Source organism: Laccaria bicolor, genomic scaffold, assembly GCF_000143565.1.
Source record: "Laccaria bicolor S238N-H82 LACBIscaffold_72 genomic scaffold, whole genome shotgun sequence".
In the NCBI taxonomy this organism is placed as follows: Eukaryota; Fungi; Basidiomycota; class Agaricomycetes; order Agaricales; family Hydnangiaceae; genus Laccaria; species Laccaria bicolor.
In genome coordinates this window covers 37,275-60,456 of record NW_001889943.1, presented here as the reverse complement: position 1 = coordinate 60,456, position 23,182 = coordinate 37,275, and the positions used below count along the sequence as shown (strand labels likewise).

Here is a 23,182-nt window from a genome sequence, read left to right as displayed (position 1 = left end):
ATGCACAGTGCTTGCAATCTCACTCATCCCTGAAAATGCCAATACTCCCTGATCATCTTTAAGTAATTGAACACTGGCAAGAATCTGAATATATTTTGAGTAATCATGGCTGAACTTGTAAGTTCTCGTCTCAAAAGATCTTGTGACATATCTCATTAGCGTATTATAGGCAGAAAACATCTAAACCACACATACTAAGATGTTTTGGTGCCGCCATGGCCTTTGCGAGCGTGCGCCGATCAAGTGCCAGCAATTCCGCTGTGGAATCAAATATCAAAATAGAGTTAGGGACTGTAAACAATCACGCACCTTCTTCTTTGGCTTTACTGTCCCTCAGCTCCTTCCCAACATCTTGTTGATCTACCCTTTCGTTTTCCCGCCGTTTCTGACAAGCTTTTATGTGCGATCTGATTCCGTAGGGGCTGAACCCATGCCCACAGAACTCACATAGAACCTTTTCTGTTGCCTTGGCTTGCTTTTGTGTTTCCATTTGGCCAGATAAGATGACGAGAGCGAGACATTCACAACGTAAATGCTCCACAGACACGCCGTGAGGTTGGGAGAGAGGAATGGGAGCAAATGGGAGGTAATCAGGTCGCTATCAACAAGACGTCCGAGTCAATGATCCATCATTACGCGGATACAATTCCCGATACAATCACATTGTAACTGATCCGGTCCATCAATTCTCAGTTATAACCAAACTAGGACCCTTTCAACGCCTCGATCCGATGGCAATCTATTGCAACTCAGGTTCAAACCAGTTACCTTGCTTGTCAAGGTCTATTTCCACGGTCATAATTATGTAAGCCGTCGTACTGTCCCCCAAGGTCATATATCGCTTTTATTTCAGCCGAAGCGTTAGAGACCGCTCTAGACTGGCTGCCAAACACAACCAAGCCAATCCGTCGTACTGGCCCCCAAGATCATATATCACTTTTATTTCAGCCGAAACGTTAGAGACCGCTCTAGACTGCCGCCAAACCTAACGGCGCAAATTTGCCATCCCCAGTTGCTGAGAGATTTCTGTGATACTTACTCAATCTATTGTCTTCAACAAATCTGCTCAAATTCTTCAACTTATACAATACTACTTACTAGTAACAATACTGACCAAAAGATGATAGATGCCTGCTACGTAAGTAGTGGGTCACACTTTTTTTGTAAATACAAGCTTCAGACCCATCCACTTTCATTGGCTGCGAGGAGCGAACCGCGTAAGTGGTTCGGCGACAAGCAGCCAATAAAAGATCACAAACTTACTCTCATTTTTAATCGCCATAGTGGGCTTCAAAGCGCCCGCAGGGGCGCTACAGTGATTATTATTATTTATTTTGCATGAAATACAAGCAAGGTTTTTGTTGACATTGGAACAATGTCAAACTCTAGTGTTGAAACTCAGTCATAATGCGAGCCGGTTGTGACCGGCTAAAGAAATCTCCGACACGCTTCTTGTGGAAACAAGGTTTCTACGCAAGCACTTTGGAAACCCTGGGTTGTTCAGGGGAAACCAGGGTTTCTGGATAGTTTAATCCCCATGTTTCTACTACGACATTTGTACCTCCAGAACCGACGTCGAGGGCGGTTTACTAGCCCACTGAATCTCCAGCCCGCCCATGCTCTGCATTGACACTGTCGTATCGATCAGCACATGTTGCATGTTCAACACACATTCTAGGCCGACACAGCGTCGCCAATCGTTCACTTCAACAACAAGATCCAACGTATTCAATTTTTCCATGATCTTGCAAACCTCTCGCGCCGTCTAATCAATGTCGAGGCCTTCACTCTCACTGTGAACGAGATGCCTTCGTCTTACCCTTCGAAACTTCAAGTTCTGATTGTGTAGAGACGTGCTGTTCTTTGCCTCCGATTTCTCGATGACAAGCTAACGGGTTGCGTTTCATAAGCTTGATGACATGGCAGTCGGGCCTTTCCTCCAAAGCATCAACGTCATACTTGCGAGAATGCTGTCCGACGTCTGCCGGAGCTGATGAGCCAACATCGATGTGAGAGGTACTTGTATATCGTTCGTCGTGATTACCCATCAGACTAACCAAGCTCTTAGCGGCGACAGGCAGCAAAACGCCCAGTGCGCAGAGGATAAACATCACCGTGTACATTTCAGAGAGTGCGAATGGAGGAGGGCCATAACAGCCCGAACTACGAGGAGCAGTTCTGTCGAAGGGGGTGATCGTGTATAGGGTAGTATATAGACGTAGGCACTACTTTTCGTAAAGTAATGACGAGGATACCAGTCAGAAAGGAGACCGGACGGAATGGTGCAATGGGTCGTGACAGAAGAGCAGTGTACGTTTGAACTCTTGAAGGGGTACCTTACTTCCCCAACATCTCCCAAACCCCAAGTCCAAACGCTCCTCGACCTCCCAATCAAGATCAAGGTCAAACACATCCTCACAATCACCCTCCCTCGCATCACCTCATCACCCGCGTTCAGCCTCAGCAAGGCTCAGATTGTTAGTCCAAGCACCGTCGAGCAGGGCCAGTCGAGGCTGGTGGACGGATCAGTGCACCTGGTGTTCCCAATGACAGGAAGGGTGGATTGTCAGTTGCGTTGTTGAGCTTGGTCAGAGGCAGACGCGGAGGCACGGCTCAACGAAGAGTTATTATGCCACGAATTTGATGTTCATCCATTCGAGTTCGAGTGAGTGTAGCTTTTTGAGTTTTTGCACGTGCAGACACCTCCGTCGAGATCGGCATGTTCGTCGTCTTGCTCGGCGGAAACAAAGCGCCAAATCCTCCTCTCGAATGCTGGTGAGAGTGAGAGGGAGACCCCGACAGAAAGATAGCCGTAGTCCCGCCCCACTGAGACGCCTAAGCAGCGCCAACCCATAACTCCTCTGTAACCCGTCTCCATCGCCAACCACACCAGCTTCCACAAGCCTCTTCATCTCCTTCCTCGCCGTCCTCCTTTGCCTCCGCCTCGGCTGCTTCAGTTGCTTTCATTTTTTGGATGGTGGATATGTCTGATGGAGCGGCGTCGAAATCAAAGTTTGGGTAGTTGGCGTTGTTGTAGGCGTGCTGCCACTACTGCTGCGGTGAGGACGACGGAATAAAGGCACATCCTCAGCGTCATCGTTGGGGTATTGGATAGGTGGTCATCAAACCCGAAGATTCTCATTCCGCCCGCCCTCAATAGACTGGGCCGTTCGTTCCCATCCCCTTTTCTTCCTCCTCCGGCAGGGATTGGACTGCAGTATATGCGTCTCCCCCCGCTCATTAAGAGTCCGCTGAGAGACCCTGCTCATCAACGCGCGGTGGGGTCATATGACTCTGGCCGTTCATCTGCTAATGATGTCGAGCTGGGCCGTCGATTCGGTGTGTAGACTGTCAGCGGAAGATTTGGGCTGTGTCGGTCGATGGGAAGGGCGTTGTCATTTGGCGGGAGAGATCGTTTGGTTGGAAAGTGGAGGGAAATTTGGAGGGATTGTGATTGTGATTACGTGCAGCGTCCAGCTTCATCGCCCCTCGAAGGACGTGTTGTCATTGTTCACGGCTCTGCGGAAATTGGTGTCAGATCGATCCATTGAATAACGTGTGAAGCAGTACATACCTCAGAGAAGCATCCGTAGCTCAGGAAGAACGTGGGGTTGTGTATGAGATAGGGAAGGAGAAGGGGGGTACGCTGCTGCCTTGGTTGAGAACAAGGGTAAAACGTCGCAAAGGATATACGATACCCCTTCTGTTGTATTCGCGCATTGGACGTCTGAGTACCGAGGTTTAGTTGACGTTGTGAGAGACAATGATGGCGTACACACCTCAAAAAGACCACTTCTTTCGATTCTCAATGTTTTCAGCATATCAACTGTACGTCTCCAAATCAAGGTGAGGTGACGCCAATCTTCGAGGCCTGTTACAGTCACCGACTCCGAATCCGCTGCGTGCTACTGCCCTTTGCATATATGATTGAACGTTTGTATTTTTTCTCACTATTTGTCTTGGCCAAATATGATGACAAATGTTGCCAAATTAAGCCGACAGACGAAGGTCTCGTCCGTCTCTGGCTCTCGCCCTCTGCAAAGATCTGAGAGACGACGTGGTGAAGTGGCCTCAGGGTTATGGGTATTCTTACACAAAGCTTGATGAGTTTTTAGGCTATTGATCTGGTACATTAGCAGTAGCTTGAGTAGCTATACTTATGGTCAATCTACTGATCCCTATGCATCCCTTTACAATGTTTTATAATAAATACCCCAGGAGGCTGAGAATACAAATATCTCGCATTTCTTGACAGTCTTGCAGAGCTAGCAACCCAGTATCTACTTGAATGAGGTCTGGGCAAATTTAAAGAGGATTGGGGAAAAGATTCTCATGAATGAAGGCAGAGATAAATATTCTTTCACTTAATTATATTCTAAGAATGACAGAGCTTTTTTCAATGTTGTTCATGGCCAGAAGGCGTTGAGAGAGCTTGTGGATGGTATACTTAAGTATTCTCAGAACGTTGTTCCCTACCCATCTTTGCCTAATTTGGCAAAATTTGTCATCATATTTGGCCAGGACAAATAGTGAGAAAAAATTCGAGCGTTCAATCATATATGCAAAGGGCAGTAAGATGGTAATCACCGTAAGTTAGACCTGATTATTGAATCAAAAGAATAAGACACTTACTTCATGACCTTGCTCGCTTGACGAGCTGATGCGACTCGTCGATAGTGCAGGTTCTTGAGTACATCGTTGACGATGGGGGAAGAAAACAAACGTTGGTCAACACAAATTTGTTTTTGTCCTCGACCACCATCATCATCTCCAGCTCGCACATTACCTACCGGTCGCTTGCCTCGAATTTACACTCAAATTTTTGTTGACATGTGAGACTCAAGCTGTGGTCGACACTCGCTGAGGTGAGCTCAATCTGTCATTGGCAATTGCCTTTTGATTGTCAACCTAACAGAGGAATTGAGAGATCACGCTCACGCACAAGCTACTAAGCTGGTAAAGGCTTTGGAAAGTCCACTCCACTAGGGATATTCGATACGGGATGGGTCTGTAGCAGCAGTGCGTATCCATCCGTATTCATTTAGCTACTTTTTCACTTACAACCCTCGTTTCTCTCCTCAGTGAGGCTATGTCGACTCCCTCGCAGGTCCAGTTGGTCGGCGGTGAAGTGGGACTCACCTACGAGGTCGTCATTTCCCGCACGCGTTATGTATCTGCGCAGACGGAAATCAAGACACGCATAGTCGCTTGTGGAGTCTCTCGCGAACGCCCGAGATCTGGGCGAGTGGATGGGTGCACCTTCTCACGCGATCTTCAACTTTTCACCAAGGTATTCCCCTTCCATTGCTCCTCGAAGGCTGCATACTAACGTTGTTACTAGTGCCCGTCCCCTTGATATGGACATACATCTTCAGTCCTTCACCATCCCCTATTTCCCCTCCCTAATGATCGCCATGTCAAAGCCTGCCTACCTCGCCGTTCTGGAGTACTCTCCCTCAAAACCCGTCATCGTTTTTGTTCCCTCCAGGCGACAGTGCCGCCTTACGGTCAACGACCTTCTGACTCACTGCCTAGCGGACGATAAACCTGATCGATTCCTCAACATCGAGCTTGACGACTTACAACCGCACCTGAACCACATCAGCGACAAGGGCCTCGTTAAAACACTCAACCACGGTATCGGGTACTACCACGAGGCTCTCAATAAGCAGGACAAACACATCGTTCAGCGCCTGTTTGAATCAGGAGCTATCCAATTGCTTGTTGCGTCAAAAGACACGGCTTGGAGCTTACCAGTGGCGAGTTACATGGTGATCATCATGGGTGTACAGTTCTATGAGGGCAAGGAGCATCGTTACATTGACTATCCAGTCATGGACGTTCTCCAAATGATGGGCCGCGCTTGTCGGCCAATGGAAGATGAGCGCAGTCGATGTGTTCTCATATGCCAGCAAACACGGAAGGACTTCTACAAGAAGTTCCTTGCCGAAGAGCTTCCAATCGAGTCACATCTCCCGACCCATCTCCTTCATGACTACTTCCTCGCGGAGATCGCAGTCAAAACCATCGAGAACAAGCAAGATGCTATGGTAAGCGACCCCCAATCATGTTTCTTCATTGCGTTTACGTTCTATCCCTCAGGATATTCTTACTTGGACTTACTTCTACCGCCGAATGACTCAAAACCCAAACTATTATAATCTGCACAATGTCAGCCATTAGCATCTGTCCGACCACCTTTCAGAACTTGTTGAAAACACTTTGAGTGATCTCGTGAATTCAAAGTGTATCGCAATTGGTAGGTTTCTTCCCTTTTTTTCTGCTAATCTGTCTGATCCTTTCTTCAGAGGACGAAATGGATGTGTCGGCGCTCAATCTTGGAATGATCGCTGCCTATTACAATATCTCATGTAAGTGCCCATCACTTGGAAGTCACCCAGTCGCTTATCGGCTTGTTAGATGTGACGGTCGAGGTGTACACATTGTCTCTCAAGGAGCGTACGAAGTTGAAAGGCCTTCTCGAGGTTGTATCGTCATCGGCCGAATTTGAAACTATCCCGATCCGGAGACACGAAGATGCTCTTCTTCGTTGCATCTACAACCGCGTCCCATTCAAACTAGAGCGAGCCGACTTCGAGGCCCCCCACTTCAAAACGTTCTTGCTCCTTCAAGCTCACTTCTCGCGGTTGCAATTGCCGCCTGATCTGGCTGCTGACCAGGTTCTCGTCCTGGAGAAAGTACTCAATCTTTTGTCGGCCAGCGTCGATGTGATGTCGTCTAGCGCTTGGCTAAGCGCTCTGGGTGCAATGGGTCTATCCCAGATGTGTGTACAAGCCAGGTGGGAGACGGATTCGCCTCTGAAACAGATCCCTCACTTTGAGACTGAGGTAAGTAAACTCATGCTGTAAGAGAGTCATTCGCTCACAAGTCATCGTCGCTTCAGGTAATCAAGCGTTGTAAGGACGCCGGTGTCGACTCCTTCTATGACATCATGGAGCTCGAGGACGATCGTAGAAACGAGTTGCTCCAGATGACGCCCGCCCAAATGTAAGAATCACAAACTTTTCCTTACGATCGAAGCTCACATCATTTCAGGCGAGATGTCGCAACCTTTGTCAACTCCTACCCCACCCTCGACATCTCTCATGATCTCGTCAAAGGAGAATACACCGCAGGCGCGCCAATCATCCTCCACGTATCGCTGGCACGTGACGCGGACGATGAGGATGATGGTGACCAAAACGTTGTTGCACCTTTCTATCCCCTCAAGAAGTTGGCGAATTGGTGGCTCATTGTCGGAGACCCTGCCTCCCGCCAGCTCCTCGTCATCAAGCGAGTCACGGTGACGAAGAGCCTTGCCGTCAAGCTTGAGTTTACGTTGCCGAAGGGCAGCCACTCACTGAAGCTCTACGTCATTTGTGACTCTTACGTTGGTGCTGACCACGACATTGGTCTCGAACCCATTGAGGTGCTTGAAGGAGAGGATAGCGACAGCGATGAGGATATGGGTAGCGATGAGGACGAGTAGACTTCGGGGCTTATGCATTATGATCTGTGTATTTGTATCTTTTTTGTAGTTGCTCAGTAATTTCTTGATGTTTTCGTTGAGAACGGAGCTGGTCATTGTTTCATAATGCGCCACCCGTTCTCGGTATTCATTGTATAGAGGTTGCTTCACGAAAATAGTCAACGTTGGCCTCCCATCATGGGAAACCTCCCCTTCGAGGCCACCTGTCAACGCAGCGTGGAGGGTTATGTGAAAGAATGCGAAGAAGAACAGTTGAAAGATTACATTGATAAGACTATATACATTTGCGTGGTGGGACATGAAATTAGATTACACATTGTAGATCATTCAATTGGAGAGCGTGAAGAGAGGAGGTATCAACATTGTTGTTCCGCAAAGATTCCAAGACCGACTTCAGAGCCTTAAACTGGTTTACCTTGTCCTTTTTCTACAAGTTTGGAATGAGAAAACTGAAATGGAGAGCTCCTGAACGAGAACTCGCCTGGTACGTAACCACGCGACCCGACGTACTCGACACAGCGTAGAAGAGGGTTTCCTTGGGGCATGCTGTCAAAGAACCCAATTACCATCCATCAATCGTCAAGACTGAACAGATTTCCTTGCCTTGTTCACCTTGATACTGAAGCTTGTAAGGCTGGATTCCGATAGCCGCCTTCGTCTTTCGGCCCTTTCCGACCTGTCGAGGAGTAAGTAACGGGGGTAAAGCCGAAGACAATCTCACAATTACCGGCATCACTTTAGATTTAACGATGTCCGCTATTCCCAGTCCTACAAAGCATACAATCTTGGGGCGGTGTGTGGCAATTTTGGCGAGGAGAGCAGGAACTCCCGCTAATCGCTCGGCTTTGGATAGCTCGCTTTGCTACGGATGATGAGATCGTCGGTGACTGGGAACTTTGCATGAGAAGTACTGGTACCTCAGCAGTTGGACGATCAACGAGATTCGTCTATGAAGGTGTGAGTACCCGTGCCGCGCTCACTGATAAAAGGAAAGAAGGCGTACCATCCCGATCGAGAACTGTTCTGGGAGAATGAAGTCTTCTTGAGGACGGAGAAGTCGTGTAGTGAAGCCTGATTCGTACAGGCAGCTCCAGAAGTGATTCGTTGGACCACCAAAATGGTGCCCTATCTCAGCGGACGTCTGACCGGGGCTGAGAACGATCATTAGCGTGTCAAGAGTGGCAGTCCGACGAACTCACTTGATACCACAAAAAACTACTAAAAGAGTGTGTGAGGGGCTGGTTCGGAATGTTCATGCTTTGATTGACTCACCTTCTAACCCACTCCGCAAGTGATTCCGAAGTTCCCGCAGGTGAGCGTACGTAGACGGCTCGGCATACCCTCGTTTCTGTTTCTTGGAGGGAGAGCCAGGTTCTAAACGACCGACCGGTTCATTGGGACCTTCGCCGAGTGCTGAAATCGACCGCTTTCTAGTCCTCAGATCCTTTACGCGAGAGCTTGCGGCTATTGGGCTGTTCGACTCTTTTGCATGATCCTGATTTCGTGGCCTCCTCTGGGTCGTTGTGGCTTTGTCGTGACCGGGCGCCTTGGATTTTTGATTCGACAGATGCCAGTGCGCGAAGGCGAACCGAGCTAATGAGGCTTGGAAACGTTCGGAGACCTTGGAAACTTCAGGTGTTTCGTGATTACGGAGGTTCCGGAAAGTGCCTCCTCCTCGTCTCTTGGTTTGCGTTTTGGCGCCATGAGTTTCAAGAAACGCGCCCGTGTCCCTATAGACGATTGAACGAGTCCGTCAAGGTGTCAATCATGTCGCGTCGGAGTGAGCAAGGTGGTGGTTTGAGTTCAATGTTTGGTTCAAGACGGCATCGCTTTTCACTGACCTGCACAGATTAGAAAGATTTTTACCTCCAACGTTATGAGCCCCCACGCAATCTCTTGTGAATCTGATTATCGATAAACGTTCACGAAGATCATATATTTGGTGGCCATTCGTGTTACGCTTGTCTGGATCTCCCAAAGAAACTAAACTTGAAGCATCCGAATGTACCCAAAATGTACCTCGATGACGGTGCTTAATCAAACCTACAGTTAGGCCTGGGTTAGGCCCAGAAAAGTATGCGGTTGAGCTTTTGGAACTCGCTCACTGCCATCCTCAGGCCTTGACCTTCAACAATGATTAATGACTGGCCTTGGACTGGCCCGGGTCGCGGCCATTAGGCGGTGTTGTAGAGTATGGAAGTCGTTTTTTGGTTTGAAAATCTCCATGTTAGTTTGGAGAGTGTGTAGACGAGGTCGGCATCCAGCTGGTGGTTTTTAAGGTGCAAAAGATGTATATATTGCGGAGTAACAAAAAGTTCGTCGACACATAGATCGAGCCTACATGAGACCTCTGCATGGAGAGGCGTGTCGATTACACATGAACACTGGCTGTGGAGCGGGTATAGATGGGAGGATGGCATGCACTGAAGTCTCGAGAGACACCTTAGCATGGGTGTCTGCAGTAGTAGCGAGCTAGGGCACTACTTTGTGGGTCCAGAAAACCACTTTTGGACGTCTGCAGTAGTAGCACGCGCGGGGTGTCTTTCTAGCTTTGTAAAAACATGATACTATATTAACATTGTAAGTCGGGAGCAGCAGGAGCATGAGCAGGAACGTACATTGGGCGGCCGATACAGTGGAGAGCTCTCTAATCTCATCTTTTCTATCCAAGGTGGCGCTTGTTCCAACCCTCGCAGAACCCCCGGCAAGTCTCCGTCTATTGAGGCATACACGGCGGGTTTCATTGAAGGCAGGTTTGCCAGCTGAAGGAACTCTTCCAGACGACGCTCCAATGTCGGGGTGCGGGGTGGCTTCCACCTCTCGAATGGAAGGTGCCAGAAAAGTATGCTGAGTCCGTCACCGACCCAAACGCAGTTCATGTGGAGCTCTTGGATGCCACTGCGCCGCTTGATCGAATCAAAGACAGGCCCGACGTCCAGGCTTCTCCCATAGATGTCGTCTTCTGGGTTGGAGAATCCCAGTCTGACGCCCTCTTGAACCATCCAGACCTCATTCATGGGGAACCCGTAAACCTTGATGATGTCCATGGCGAAGTTGGTGTGAGTCTGTGAGATGTCAGTGATTTGGAAATAATTCGTATATAATTAGGCTAGGTTTTGGAGCTTTTCCCACGGTGTTCCGTCACCCTTTGTGCTTCGTCCCAAAGCCGCCCTCGAGAGAGGCGTTGCATACCTCCAGATCTCGTCATTTTCGCAGCGTGCCAGAGAGTTTTTTTGCACGACGCCGCGCTCGCGCTTCTGCCTCAGCGAAGCCGGTCGTTGTTGTAGGGCCCCACTTATTTACCCGATCGTCACGAAAACGGTCACCCTCAATTGATTTCTTCACGTGAATTATTTGTCATCAATGGAATTTAGTATTTCTCTATGTTGGCTCAGGTGTGTTCAATTGCTTTCCGAGCAAGGCCAGGCTGCGTGGAGGGTGTTCGGTGCTGCAAATTTCACAAGTCCAGATCTCAAGCCATTCAAACTTGGCTCATTGATTTTTTGGCTGATCGGTATTCTTTTGACTTCAAAACAGTGCAGCCGATTTTTATGTACATCTGTTTACACCACTCCATCTGGTATTAGTCATCAACCCAATGTCTCCTGCAAGCCTCGCTGCTTCACTATGATAAAGCCAGGATGAAGCCATGGTTGTTGTGCTTCAACTTTCTTATTACTAATAAAAATTTGACTGTTTCCCAAGCAGTGTGATGACGAAAGACAAGCGCTTGCACAAATGTAGAGTGAAAATATTCAAATCACAGGCAGAAAATTATTAAATTGCCACCCAACTTCCGTGGAACGGGGCCCTCAATGACCATGCACATTCTTAAGTTGTATTATTGATCAAAAGCTGCAAGTGAGCACTGAGCATGATGAGGAGAGACAAGCGCTTGCACAAATGTAGAGAAAAAATATTCAAATCCCACCCATTTTTTTCCATGCCACCCAATGGCACTTCCGCAGAAAGCAGCCCTCCGAACAGCCCATGATGTTGTGCCTCTGTTTGCATTCTTATTGCTAATCAAAAGCTGCAAGGAGCTGAGCGGAGTGAAGCACCGCGCTAGTATTAAGAATTTGGATTTATTTGGGCCTTTTTTTTAATGTTTGCTCATTTCTTGCATGAGTATGCCTCAACTGTACAAATCAAATCTGTCTATGAAGGTGTGAGTACCCTTGTCGTACTCATTGAAAGTAAAGGCAGCCGACTGAATGCGCCTCTCCACACAGAGCTCTCAGCATGCACGCTCGATCTTTTGTCTACTCTGTGTCCGCATTACAACACAATAAATATATGCTTTGCACCTGAACAACCAGTCCTAGAAGCCGAGCACAAGCTTGCCTTTGGCTTCCAGTCTCTCTCCCGTCATTCCCTTATGGTCGTTCTCAGCCCGGGGACGTCCGTAGGGCGCTGGTGGTCCAGAAAACCACTTTTGGACGTGTGCAGTAGTAGTACACGTGGAATATCTGTCTTGCTTTGTAAAAAGATGATGCTAGTTTGACATGGTGAGTCGAGAGCGACAAGAGCATGAGCAAAAGGGAAACATACGCTGAGCGGCCGATATAGGGGAGAGCTCTCTACTCTCAGCTTTTCTATCCAGGGCGGCGCTTGTTTCAACCCTCGCAAGATTTTCAGCAAGTCTCCGTCCACCGAAGCATACATGGCGGGTCTCATTGGAGGAAGGTTTGCCAGCTGTAGAAACTCTTCCAGGCGACGCTCCAATTTCGGGGTGCGAGGTGCCTTCCAAATCTGGTATGGAATTTCCCAAAAAAGTATGGCGAATTCGTCACCGATGTAAACGCAATTCATGAGGAGCCCTTTGATGCCACTCCTTTCCCTGATCGCTTCAAAGACAGGCTCAATGTCGAACTTTTCCCCATAGACATCGTCTTCTGGGTTGGATAATCCCAGTCTGACGCCCTCTTGTACCATCCAGACCTCATTCATGGGGAACCCATAAATCTTGATGATGTCCATGGCGTTGAGATGAGAGTTGAGTCTGGTGACATGTTGATGTTGAAATGGTAATTTTATTTGGATTTATTTGTGCCCTTTCAAAGGCCTCTCTTCGTTTGCTCTTCGTTCGTTTCTTACTCACTTCTGGTCCATATTTGTGTGCCCGTCTGGTCGGTGCTGTTCTCCTTCAACTCATTACCCCTCCCCACCTGTCAATCTCACCAGGTATAGGACCACCACTTCCTTCGTCGCCTCAGCAGATTAAGTACAGTTATTTCCCTTGATTTAAGCCAATGAATGTTAAATTCGGTAAATTGCGCCCATCACCAGATTCTGATATCTGTGAGAAATCACTTGCTTATTCGTCCCTGCTTCGTCTGTTCGACGAGTCCCTTGTCCCCTCTCAGATACCTAAAGCCTCAGAAATACTTCCCTGTCATGTCCTTGCCCGCCTTTCGTCTGTTCCGTGCTTTTTTAGTTATGCCTGGGCAGAGTAAGTGAGTAAACACGTCGTCTTTTACATGCGCTGAACTGACGACTTCTCGTGTTGCGACCAATCTCACTTCCCGTAAAGCCAGATGATCATTCTCGAGTCTCGCCTCCCCTAATCTATCTAGGAGATTCATCGGTAGGGTCTCTCCAACATGGCTACTCGTGGGCCGTCGCCCAGCCTCGTCTCCTGCTAGGCTAAACAACACAAGACCGCCGTTCCTCAACCTCCGCCACCACAATCGCGTTCCATCATGCCCAACCTACTCTTTCACAAACAACTGACGACGCGTCGGAGACCTCACCTCTATTCCAATGGGAAACCCATCTCCCAATGCTGGCACGATACCTTGCGTGCTTTTCCAACTTTTTCACCAACTCACCACAACAAGACCTATGCTCACCGTCTTCCTCCCCCTTTCATTGAACAAACTCGTCACTGGGCTAACTACCACAGGCATGGCATCTTCTCCGACTCTGACAGCGTCATTCACGGCGTTGGCTACGGTATGTGTTTCTTTTTCCCTCCATCTTGAGCTTTTCGATGATAATTATCGCTTTAAGTGGCTCGTCGCACTCTCCTTCCTCTTTCCAACAGCCAACTATGCCTCTCCTCTTGTCATTGAGCTCCGTCGTGGTTCTCCGTGACGTCTGTGACTTTGTCCACTTCAAGTTCAAGATTGGCGCCTTCAATTGCAGGATGTCCACGTCTTTGGCCACCACACCGACATTCACATTCCCTTACCGAGTTCATTCACCGTGCTGAGGTAACCTGCCCCCTTGCAAATCGTGTGTCTAACATTGTCTCTAGAACGCCGCCATCACCACTCGTGCTTCTGATCCAAGGTGGTTTCACCGGCACGTTCCTCTTTGTCCATTTGCCTGGTCTGTTCTTTTCACAAGCTCATCAATTGTGTCCGTGCTTGTGGAGAGTCTCGTCTCAGACTGGAGGGTGGTGAATTGGGCATTGTATCAATAGGCACTTCGTAGAAATATATTGCTCGAGGATGATGTATGTATACATAGATTCATGGAATGCTACCCTTTCATTTGAGCCTTCCAGATGCCAGGCCTATTTTTGAATGCCAGGGTACTGTTCTCTGTCAATCTCGCACCAGGAGATTGGGAACCAGGGAAGTGACTGGCCCCGATGAACACCGGTGACCAAGCGGTGACCCTTGAATCAACCAGCTCATCGGGTGTAGCTCTAAATTGAACCAGTTGGCATCAAGGGTTCTTAAATCCAATAAATTGAACCAGAATTAAGCTAAATTGAACCCACATAAGCACTTATCTTCACTTATGTGTTCAACTTTCACTTATTTTGAGGTATATGAGCTATTCCTAGCTATTCTTTGCTCACTCCTGTGCTCAAGTTTCGAAATACATGTTATCTTAACATATCCTATGCATGTACAGCAAGTAGATATTTTTTGCAAGGATGGAGATGGTGATGAGGCTCACCTCATGAGGATGAGGAATGCCGACGCGTCGACACATTTGGGTCATGTGATCTAAAATGTGCCTTCATTGATGGAAACACGACGTCTGCGTCGACCACTGTCCTGTCCGCCTAACAGCAAGCCCACAACGCCTTTCGTTGGCCCACCCAGACTGCACTGCACAAAGCACCAACTTTGAATTTGAACACCTTCCCTCGTTGTCATTCCTATTCTGCACTTCTTTTGGCTATTATCAAGCAATTCAACCATGCCAATTCACCACTGTCTCACTTTCTCCGACATCGTCTACCTCAACCACCACGATGGGTGTTCCTGGGATCTCTAAAGTAAGAGACTTTTCAACTTGACTGCTGACCTCGAAGTTGAAATACTCTAGATTTTGGAGCTGGCTCGGCGTGTGCAAACTCTGACTGAGTTTGCAACAAAGGAAGGCTTTCAGCTGAATCCACACGGCGACAACATGGTTCGTGTTGGCGTCGATGTAAGGTATGGTTTTCTTTTTCTTTCTTCATTCTTAACCAAGGCTGATCATATATCTCTGTCCTAGTGTCTGGATCTGCCAAGCTCAAGCCGCTGTGCACTCCATGCCTAGGACACAACAGGGCGAAAATCCAGCCCTCCGCATCATTTTTTTCCGCATCTGCCACCTCCTAGCTCAGTCTATCCAACCCATTTTCATTGCGGATGGTCCCAATCGCCCTCGTGTTAAACGTGGAGTAAATGTCAGGGCCGACAAGCCACACTGGATGGAAGCTTACGTCAAGGATTTTGTTCAAGAAGCTGGGTGCCCCATGTATCACGTGCGTAGTTCTTTTACAGCATCCTTCTGATTCTTTTCATTGACTCTCTTTAGGCTCCAGGAGAGGCTGAGGCTGAGTTGGCTCAGCTGACAGCACATGGCCTCATCAAGGCTGTTCTCACCACCGACTTCGATGTGTTCCTCTTTGGGGGCACATACATGATTAAACCGTAAGCTAATCCTTTCGTTAAGTCAGCCATTTCCTAATCTTAATACATTTCTAGCCCCAACGTAAAAACCGATGGAGACAGGATCACATACTACACGTCTGATGGCATTCAAGCACAGACATCCCTCACGTGCGCCAAGTTAATCTTCATCGCTATTCTCAGTGGCGGCGACTATGACCAGGTGCGTTATCATGGTGGTTGTTTGTGTCTTGCTTACTGACCACTCGTCTAGGTTGGCCTCCCCGGGTGTGGTCTCAAGATCGCTCATCAACTGGCTCAGGGGGAACTCGCCGACTTACTTTTCACAGCCGCCACCACGCTCCCTCAACATGATCTTGAAGACTTTCTTCGTGATTGGCGCAACAAGCTCGCGAATGAGCTACTTCGTGATCCACATGGTCTAATGAACGCGAAACACCCTAAACTAGCCCAAAACATTCCTTCGGACTTCCCCAAGTTCGACACCCTCCAGTTGTACATCTCTCCAGTCACCTCTTGGTCAGAGAATGGCAAGGGCCCTGATACCACATCATGGGCTCTCTGCCAACTCAATCTAGCTAAGCTTGCAGTCCTCTGCGAGAAATCTTTTTCGTGGGGATCTGCTGGCGTCATCAATGAGCGCTTCCAAAAGAATGTATGGCCGGCAGCCGTCATGCGAATGCTGCTTAAGGTAAGTCACCTCCAATCTCTCCTGAATGGGATACTGATGACCCTACAGCCTGTTGACACTCCTGGAGCAGTCGACGAGCAACTCTCACACTTGTCCCTGCTTCATATTCGGCAGAAGAAGCTTGGACCCGGTGGCCCAGCTACAGGTGCAAACGTGGACGGCTTCTCTGTCGAGACAGCCTCATTGGCTCTTGCCCGTGAAACGGCCTCCAGCCTTGACGAGAATATTCGCAAAAAGACACTTCAGCAAATGCGGGAGCCTTTCTACCCGTGGATTCCATCGCGGATTCTCAAACAAAAGGTTCCCGATCTCACAAATGAGTTCGGCGCACGCACGCGTAAGAAAACGAAACGTTGCCAGCAGCAGCAGATCATAACAGACTCAGTACATATACTCTAGCCCTTTGCTCTTCCATCATAACTAACATTCTATGATAAGGATGATGGAGTTGTTATGACTGCTGCAGCCACTGCCGATGTCATCGCGTCGACCTCTCAAATGACCTGTGCTCCCGATGCCATGCCCTCAAGCTCTGGCATGGCCCTCGCTGCTGCTGCAGGGTCATCTTTGAACCCAATTGCCATTGACGAGGATGAATCGAAGGGTGGTTTCCTTGGTTTTATTGATCTAATGTAGTCCAAAGTTCAAAATGTAGCTGAAACCGTAGCCAAAACTGTAGTTTTATTGTACCGAATTGTATATGGACATTTCCCCAATCAGTTGTAGCTTATGGACCCACAGAGTGAGCTAACTCGGGTTCCTGGCAAGGAACAGACAAAGGTGATCAACGGTGAACTTGTAAGCTGAAACATGGGACGGATATTGGAGTACATTTGTGAAATTGACATTATTCATTCTATCCTACTCGACCATGGGCCGGAGGGCACGTACAAAAGTATCTGGAGCTGCCAACGTAGCAACTACAAAAGTAACTGAAGTCTCCAATGCTCCAAAGCCGAAGCGCGCATCAAGGAAGCCTTGCGTAAAGGCGGCACCACTCGCATCACTGCAGGAAACCCAAAATGTGGAGGTGAAGGAAGCTACTGCAGTGAAGAACACGGATAATGCCTATGAGGGTCACTTGGACAGAGGAATGAGGTTCTTGGCAACTTTGATTGAGGAGAGGCGAGAGAGAGGTGAAGATATTTGCAATGAAGGCATCTCGACGGACGAGTTTGAAAAGGCATTCGACAAACCTCCAAACAAATATTCTGTGATGGCTATTGAGATGTTCATCGTGCAAAAGTGCTTCATGCAGAAGCTGGGAAAAGATACCGGCTATGGGATCCAGGGCGCGTTCGCAAGGTACTGGGATACGATGTAAGCATAATATCACATTAATCAATAAAACTCTATCCTGACGTACCTATAAGGGATGGTGACAAGTACGCGGGCAATTACCAGTTCGACGACAAGACAGGAGAAGTGAAGGGTTGCCCTGCTCGTGCCCCAGCTGTCATGGCGGTTCTGCATGCAGTGAAAGTGAGAGCTGCTGAGAAGGGCCATGCAGCAGTCCGCAACCATGCCGAGGCGATAACAATAGAAGAGGTTAAAAAGATTATGGAATGGTCAGAGAAAACGTGCCCCGATGATTTGCTCACCTTGCCTGTTGAAGATCTTGAAACCTTGATGTTCCACGCTGAGCACGCACTCATGCGAGCATTCATTAGCTCAGCATTTACACTGTGGACAAGGTCTGTGGCTATTCTCAATCTCCATTGATGGTTACTTGCTCAGAGTTTTCATAACGGTAATAGGTGCTTTGAGTTGCTCACCTTGCAATACCGGGACATAAAGAATGATTGTGTCGGGCCTGCACCTTACTACATCCCACACTTCAAAGTTGTCCTCGAAAATAGGAAGGGGTGGCAACATGCTAAGGGCTATGATGGACCATGGACTGGTGAGTAGACTCGAACCATATCTGCTCCCTGGTGGCTCACCAGGCTGATTTCTGCTCCAGGAAATATCTATGATATTTATCGTCAGGACATCCCTGCAATTGATATGAATTCACACCTTCCAAAGTGGTGCGCTTATCTCCAGAAGCTTCAACCCAACCGGAAAGTTGAAGCCGACGATTATCTATTTCCCTACATCGCGCCAAACGGATTGATCCACCCTAAATGTGACATGAGTTATGATCTCCTGCAAGGGTTACTCACCAAGTTTGCGGCGGCTGCTGGACTTGAAAAGCACTATATGACACACTGCTTTCGACGTGGAGGTGCACAGTACAGGTTTATGTTTGCACCTATCGGAAAGCGATGGCCGTTGAGCTGGATCCGATGGTGGGGTGGATGGGCGATTGGGGAGCACGTAAGTACGCATGGCTTTAAGAGCAAGCTGGGTTGTTCACACGAACTGTCAAGGTCGACACATTGATGAAATATCTACTCGACTCACTCCAAAGCTTTGAGACAGGGCATGGCAATGTGTTGCATCCGATCCCCCTTGGTGCAGACCAGAGCTTCATGGGAGAACACCTTGCAATGCAACTAGTGCTTGGAAGTTAGGTTAATTAACTGGAAAATAACCGAGACCAGACCGGACCTAACTGCAAAAAAACCGGACTGCGGTTAGTGGTTAGTCAATTCTGGAAATGAAATAACCGGTTATTTTGCAGTTAACTAACCGTTAAAAAACCGGTTATGACCGGTTACAACCGACCCTATTTTACCCCTTCAAAACGCATCTAAAAGTATGAGAAACGCTAAAAATCTGACAGAGTTATGGTCAAATCTCTAAATTATTGGCTAAAATAGTAGGCTTTCAAGAATATTATTATAAAATTGTCAATTCTTCACCGAATTTAGCGTTCTTGGGCTTGTTTTAAAGCTACGACGCATGGCAATAATGTTTACTGCAAGGAATATGAGAAATATACGCCGTTTTAATCGATTTTCTATTTTTTCGGTCCTAACCGGTTAGTAACTGCAACTAACCGGTTTTCATCGGTTATCTTCGGTCCAGTTAGGTTATTTTGGGTCTGGGAACGAACCCTAACCGGTCTCGGTCTCGGTTAGAGCCCCTGGGCACCCAATGACCTAACCTAACCGGACTTTCAAACACTAAACGCAACCTGCATCGGGTGAGCAGGTCCAGCAGATCAGTGAGCGTGTCGACCGCAAGCTGGATGAGATGATGAGAACAATCACCACCACTCTCAGCTCCTGCGCCGAGCATGCGCCAGACATTCCAAATCCGTCGATTTCATTCACTGGACCTGAATGTGTGTCGCATACGCACTTGCGAGCATCAAGGGCCGTTTCCGTGCCCTACACTTTGCCCAACATCACAGAGTCCACCAATGCCAGCCGTGAAACCTCACCTTCCGAGAGGGGAACATCAGAACCCGCCACAGTCATATCACCTAGGTTTCGACGCTACAACTTTGCAATTCCTGATCTCGGAAGAGCTCCCGGTGCATGGCAAAGAGCCATCAAACAATGGGAGGAGGTTGATCCTATCACGAATCACGCACTGAGGGACTGGCCAAAGGAATGGTACGAGGGCAACAGTGCCACGGCAAGCAAGCGGAACCAGCGAAAGACAATATTTGAGGAATATGTTAGGTATGCTGCTCCAAACAAGGGGGTGCCGGCATTGAAAAAAAAGACCTGGGGTCGATTTTTTTTTAAAGGCGACTTGAGATGGACTAACTAACTAACGTAATCAGGAACATGTCTATATATAGTAATATGACATCATTTGTGAGTGCTTCCCCTGTGTCTTGCACAAGTCATGCAGGCAAAATTTCGGGGTGCTTGCACATGTTCCACACATTTTAGATGGAACTAGGCAAATAACGTGAGTTGGAAAATCACTCAGTTCTCATAATACAATGTACTTACCCAGTGTGTCTCGCACACCTTGTTTGCATATGAGGATTTGATGAGGATACACAGCTACCACAGATTGCGAAGCCCTCCGCATCAAGGGCAGGTGGCTCCGTCTCAATGGTGTGATACATAGAATGTGTGAAATCAATGTTAGACATACTGTAGATTTTTTGGTCAATGGTAATTCAAGTAATGTCAAAAAAATGCCCAAATATGGCAGGAATTAATGAATATCTTATATCACGGTGCTTGATGGCCTCTATTTGAGCTGTATTCCTCCCAGTACATTCTGTAGTTACCATATTATGCTGCAAGGTACTCAACTTGATGATTGAAGGCCTTCTGCCCAAGGCATCCTTTTTTTTTTTTCACAGCCTGCGGCTGGACTAACTAACCGGGTCCCGGTACGGGATTCCCGGGACGGCACCCCCTTGGCTCCAAATTCCAATTGTGGCGCACTGATAGATTCGGTTTTCTTGATCAGTTTGGGCTGGGACAAGAACAGGTTCATTAGCAAGTACCCAGACGCTGACAAGAGCATTTCGAAGCTCTTGGAAGCCATCAGATGGAACAATGGCACCACGCGTTCCAGCAAATACGGGACAGCGAGCGAGCGCAAATCCAAGTCCCCCGCCGAAAGTTCTGAGCGCGCCGCAAGCCAAAATGAAATGGTTGTAGACTGAACAAAAAAGACCTCCTGTAGTGGGGAAAGGAGGGGGTATATTATCAGCTTTTAATGTCTAAACTCCGTAGGTATTTGTCTCATAAAAGTCGCCACTTTTCGTACAATCGTTTCACATCGTTCAAGAGGAAGCAGTACCTCTCTTGTGGACACTACGAGACCTCAATAAGCAGGTAAACAAAAATTTCGGAAGCCGATTATTATTATCTGAAAGACCCAAGCGCAAAACGGGTGGTCCTTCGTTCCGCCGCGTTGAAAAGGAGAGGGGAGGAGAAGGGGGAGCGCTGTGGGAAGCGCGCGCCTACAGCACGTGATTGGACCCTGAGCTTCCCCATTTGGGCTGAATCCGGGGAATCCTCTTAAATTCGACGACATAAGTACTAGACGATATCGGTGACGGGCAGGAGCGCGTGTGGGGACTGGAAGTGGGATAATGACCGTGACAGAGTCTTGGAGATGAGGACAAATGACAGCACGAGGTTGGAAAGAGTGAAGCGGTAAGGACGACAAAGTAGGCATAGTGAAAGATACAAGGAAGAAACTTCGAGAACAGGACATATGGACACGGCAAAGATCGAAAGTCTCGGACATCTGCAGCAAGATAAACGAAGGATGTCATTAACAAGGCACAACGAGAGAGGCGAACACAGAAGGAATCGTACAAAGAGGGATGGCTTTCAATGAAGCCGCAAACCAGTTCATCTGATGATCCTGATCATCGCCATAAGTATTTTACAAACTAACACGGAAATTTTGAAAATAAATGTCATATGAGAGGGATGGTGGCGTAGTAATGTCATGTTTCTGCCTTGCCAATGACAGACCAGTCATTCTACCCAAGATAAGGAGACAGAGGTTTTGCATCAGGAAAACGCTTTGAGTTTGATCGTTCTCAGCCCAGGTAAGACGTCCGCTGGCACTACTTTGGTGGTCCCGAAAACCACTTTTGGATGTGTGCAGTAATAGTACGCGCGGGGTGTCTGTCTTGCTTTGTCAAGACATGATCCTAGTTTAACATGATAAGTCGGGAGCGGCAAGAGCACGAGCAGAAGGGAAACATACGTTGACCTTGGGCGGCCGATACAATGGAGAGCTCTCTACCCTCAGCTTTTCTATCCAGGGCGGCGCTTGATCCACCCCTCGCAAAATCCTCGGCAAGTCTCCTTCCACCGCAGCATACATGGCGGGTTTCATTAGAGGGACGTTTGCCAGCCGAAGGAACGCTTCCAGACGACGCTCCAACTTCGGGGTGCGAGGTGGCTTCCAGATCTGGTATGGAATTTCCCAGAAAAGTATGTCGAGTTGGTCACCGACGTAAACGCAATTCATGTGGAGCCCTTTAATGCCACTCCTTTCCATGATCAAGTAAAAGACAGGCGTAACGTCGAGCTCTTCCCCACAGACATCGTCTTCTGGGTTGGAGAATCCCAGTCTGACGCACTCTTGGACCATCCAGGCCTCATTCATGGGGAACCCGTAAACCTTGATGATGTCCATGGCGTTGAGATGAGAGGTGGCAACATCAGAAATGGTGATGTTGAATAAACGTTGAACGTTGAGTATTTGATTTATTTATGTGAATTTGTGCCTGTCTTCTTCGATTCCATCATCGGTGCGAAAGCATTGAACTTTCGAGTTTTGGCGTGATGAGCGTGAAGCCAGGACCAAGCAACCCCGGTAAGCTCGTTCTCGAACCCATGGAATCATCAATTCACCTGCTACCAAATAGTTATGATTGACTCTTAGGCGACTCTGTCCCCATTGCCAGGTCACTCGATGTTTCTCTTACCGTCTCTCCAGCCCCACTACGAGTAATTGCAGGCTTGCGCCAATCCGGCAAGACACTCAAACGCCATGGATAGCCACTCCCAATACCATACCTCCGTCCCCAAACCAGCTGCTGCCTCCTCCACCTCCTGCTACACAGTCATGCCTTAGCTCTGCTGGCACCTCTGCCTCCAGATATGCGCAACTTCTACCCGATTTTTTCAAGACCTTCCAGCCCTAGGAGCCTAGTTGCTCAGGCTTGGCAGGTTTAAGTCCCAAAACTAGGGGTGTCAACAAGGTGTCAGTGCGAGGATGTGTCAGTCTCGACCTGGATGCCCAAATGAATATCACTGCCATCACAGCCGCATGTGCCAGTGATGACCGGCAGCTTTTTCATAGCCGCGCACCGGCGGGATGAATCTCGACCTAGACGTACTCAGTTTGGGTTGACGTTAAACGCTAACAAGATCCCAGTGGCGCATTCGCAGGGAAAGTTGCCATCGGGGAAGGCAGCGTTGTTACTATTGCTTCAGAAGCAGCAGCTTCAAACGGAGGAGGAGGGACTGGGTCGCCGGGACGAAACCCGTTCAGCAATTGGAAGTGCCATCGAACATCAGGGAGGTGCAGCTGTGCAGGTCGGGTCGAGGCTGTGTTTGAGGGCTGATGCGCTGAACGTAAAGGTATGCATCTTTCTTTATGTATGCGTCTCTTCTTATCCTTTTCCCTTCTTCATTTTTTCAATGCGACTTTTATATCTTTCTTTATTTCCCTCACTCTAATTCCCTTTTCATCTTGTGAGCATCGCTAACGACTCATTCATGCTACTAGAACCCAAGAAGGCATCTGATGTAG

The 23,182-nt window shown here is 48.2% G+C and overlaps 12 protein-coding genes and 1 pseudogene across 13 annotated transcripts; 6 read left to right on the top strand and 7 right to left on the bottom strand.

The window, feature by feature from the left end:
* Positions 1 to 23: 23 nt before the first annotated feature.
* On the bottom strand, positions 24 to 490 carry LACBIDRAFT_316340 (uncharacterized protein; the record flags this gene model as incomplete). The annotated part of the gene is made up of 3 exons (XM_001889738.1): positions 24 to 139; positions 196 to 258; positions 310 to 490. 3 exons carry the CDS (start codon positions 488 to 490, stop codon positions 24 to 26), a joined length of 360 nt encoding a protein of 119 aa, XP_001889773.1.
* A 478-nt stretch (positions 491 to 968) lies between these two features.
* LACBIDRAFT_334912 (uncharacterized protein) lies at positions 969 to 2,123 on the bottom strand (the record flags this gene model as incomplete). The annotated part of the gene is made up of 5 exons (XM_001889737.1): positions 969 to 1,015; positions 1,099 to 1,131; positions 1,264 to 1,310; positions 1,575 to 1,632; positions 1,820 to 2,123. 5 exons carry the CDS (start codon positions 2,121 to 2,123, stop codon positions 969 to 971), a joined length of 489 nt encoding a protein of 162 aa, XP_001889772.1.
* Positions 2,124 to 2,279: 156 nt separating this feature from the next.
* LACBIDRAFT_316338 (uncharacterized protein) lies at positions 2,280 to 2,672 on the top strand (the record flags this gene model as incomplete). Its single annotated transcript, XM_001889762.1, has 2 exons — positions 2,280 to 2,607; positions 2,637 to 2,672. One exon carries the CDS (start codon positions 2,280 to 2,282, stop codon positions 2,580 to 2,582), a length of 303 nt encoding a protein of 100 aa, XP_001889797.1. The 3' UTR covers positions 2,583 to 2,607; positions 2,637 to 2,672.
* An 832-nt stretch (positions 2,673 to 3,504) lies between these two features.
* LACBIDRAFT_316337 (uncharacterized protein) lies at positions 3,505 to 3,821 on the bottom strand (the record flags this gene model as incomplete). Its single annotated transcript, XM_001889736.1, has 3 exons — positions 3,505 to 3,519; positions 3,575 to 3,727; positions 3,780 to 3,821. 3 exons carry the CDS (start codon positions 3,819 to 3,821, stop codon positions 3,505 to 3,507), a joined length of 210 nt encoding a protein of 69 aa, XP_001889771.1.
* A 1,593-nt stretch (positions 3,822 to 5,414) lies between these two features.
* On the top strand, positions 5,415 to 7,489 carry LACBIDRAFT_241358 (annotated as a pseudogene; the record flags this gene model as incomplete). Its single annotated transcript has 6 exons — positions 5,415 to 6,050; positions 6,103 to 6,259; positions 6,309 to 6,371; positions 6,421 to 6,848; positions 6,905 to 7,008; positions 7,057 to 7,489. Coding segments are annotated over 6 exons (1,821 nt in total).
* A 304-nt stretch (positions 7,490 to 7,793) lies between these two features.
* On the bottom strand, positions 7,794 to 9,600 carry LACBIDRAFT_316334 (uncharacterized protein; the record flags this gene model as incomplete). The annotated part of the gene is made up of 9 exons (XM_001889735.1): positions 7,794 to 7,916; positions 7,971 to 8,035; positions 8,093 to 8,351; positions 8,407 to 8,436; positions 8,493 to 8,640; positions 8,689 to 8,704; positions 8,762 to 9,219; positions 9,331 to 9,532; positions 9,591 to 9,600. 9 exons carry the CDS (start codon positions 9,598 to 9,600, stop codon positions 7,794 to 7,796), a joined length of 1,311 nt encoding a protein of 436 aa, XP_001889770.1.
* Positions 9,601 to 9,969: 369 nt separating this feature from the next.
* Positions 9,970 to 10,536, bottom strand: LACBIDRAFT_316333 (uncharacterized protein; the record flags this gene model as incomplete). The annotated part of the gene is made up of 2 exons (XM_001889734.1): positions 9,970 to 10,056; positions 10,108 to 10,536. The coding sequence occupies 2 exons, from the start codon at positions 10,534 to 10,536 to the stop codon at positions 9,970 to 9,972; spliced, it is 516 nt and encodes a 171-aa protein (XP_001889769.1).
* Positions 10,537 to 11,810: 1,274 nt separating this feature from the next.
* On the bottom strand, positions 11,811 to 12,469 carry LACBIDRAFT_316332 (uncharacterized protein; the record flags this gene model as incomplete). The annotated part of the gene is made up of 2 exons (XM_001889733.1): positions 11,811 to 11,984; positions 12,041 to 12,469. 2 exons carry the CDS (start codon positions 12,467 to 12,469, stop codon positions 11,811 to 11,813), a joined length of 603 nt encoding a protein of 200 aa, XP_001889768.1.
* Positions 12,470 to 13,191: 722 nt separating this feature from the next.
* Positions 13,192 to 13,563, top strand: LACBIDRAFT_316331 (uncharacterized protein; the record flags this gene model as incomplete). The annotated part of the gene is made up of 2 exons (XM_001889761.1): positions 13,192 to 13,444; positions 13,502 to 13,563. 2 exons carry the CDS (start codon positions 13,192 to 13,194, stop codon positions 13,561 to 13,563), a joined length of 315 nt encoding a protein of 104 aa, XP_001889796.1.
* A 1,139-nt stretch (positions 13,564 to 14,702) lies between these two features.
* Positions 14,703 to 16,675, top strand: LACBIDRAFT_316330 (uncharacterized protein; the record flags this gene model as incomplete). Its single annotated transcript, XM_001889760.1, has 8 exons — positions 14,703 to 14,726; positions 14,777 to 14,886; positions 14,948 to 15,200; positions 15,254 to 15,369; positions 15,424 to 15,550; positions 15,602 to 16,039; positions 16,088 to 16,423; positions 16,478 to 16,675. The coding sequence occupies 8 exons, from the start codon at positions 14,703 to 14,705 to the stop codon at positions 16,673 to 16,675; spliced, it is 1,602 nt and encodes a 533-aa protein (XP_001889795.1).
* Positions 16,676 to 16,910: 235 nt separating this feature from the next.
* On the top strand, positions 16,911 to 18,424 carry LACBIDRAFT_316329 (uncharacterized protein; the record flags this gene model as incomplete). The annotated part of the gene is made up of 4 exons (XM_001889759.1): positions 16,911 to 17,359; positions 17,413 to 17,733; positions 17,797 to 17,942; positions 18,003 to 18,424. The coding sequence occupies 4 exons, from the start codon at positions 16,911 to 16,913 to the stop codon at positions 18,422 to 18,424; spliced, it is 1,338 nt and encodes a 445-aa protein (XP_001889794.1).
* Positions 18,425 to 20,943: 2,519 nt separating this feature from the next.
* On the bottom strand, positions 20,944 to 22,060 carry LACBIDRAFT_334906 (uncharacterized protein; the record flags this gene model as incomplete). The annotated part of the gene is made up of 4 exons (XM_001889732.1): positions 20,944 to 21,154; positions 21,226 to 21,274; positions 21,626 to 21,832; positions 21,874 to 22,060. 4 exons carry the CDS (start codon positions 22,058 to 22,060, stop codon positions 20,944 to 20,946), a joined length of 654 nt encoding a protein of 217 aa, XP_001889767.1.
* Positions 22,061 to 22,707: 647 nt separating this feature from the next.
* On the top strand, positions 22,708 to 23,182 carry LACBIDRAFT_316326 (uncharacterized protein; the record flags this gene model as incomplete). The annotated part of the gene is made up of 2 exons (XM_001889758.1): positions 22,708 to 23,010; positions 23,159 to 23,182. The coding sequence occupies 2 exons, from the start codon at positions 22,708 to 22,710 to the stop codon at positions 23,180 to 23,182; spliced, it is 327 nt and encodes a 108-aa protein (XP_001889793.1).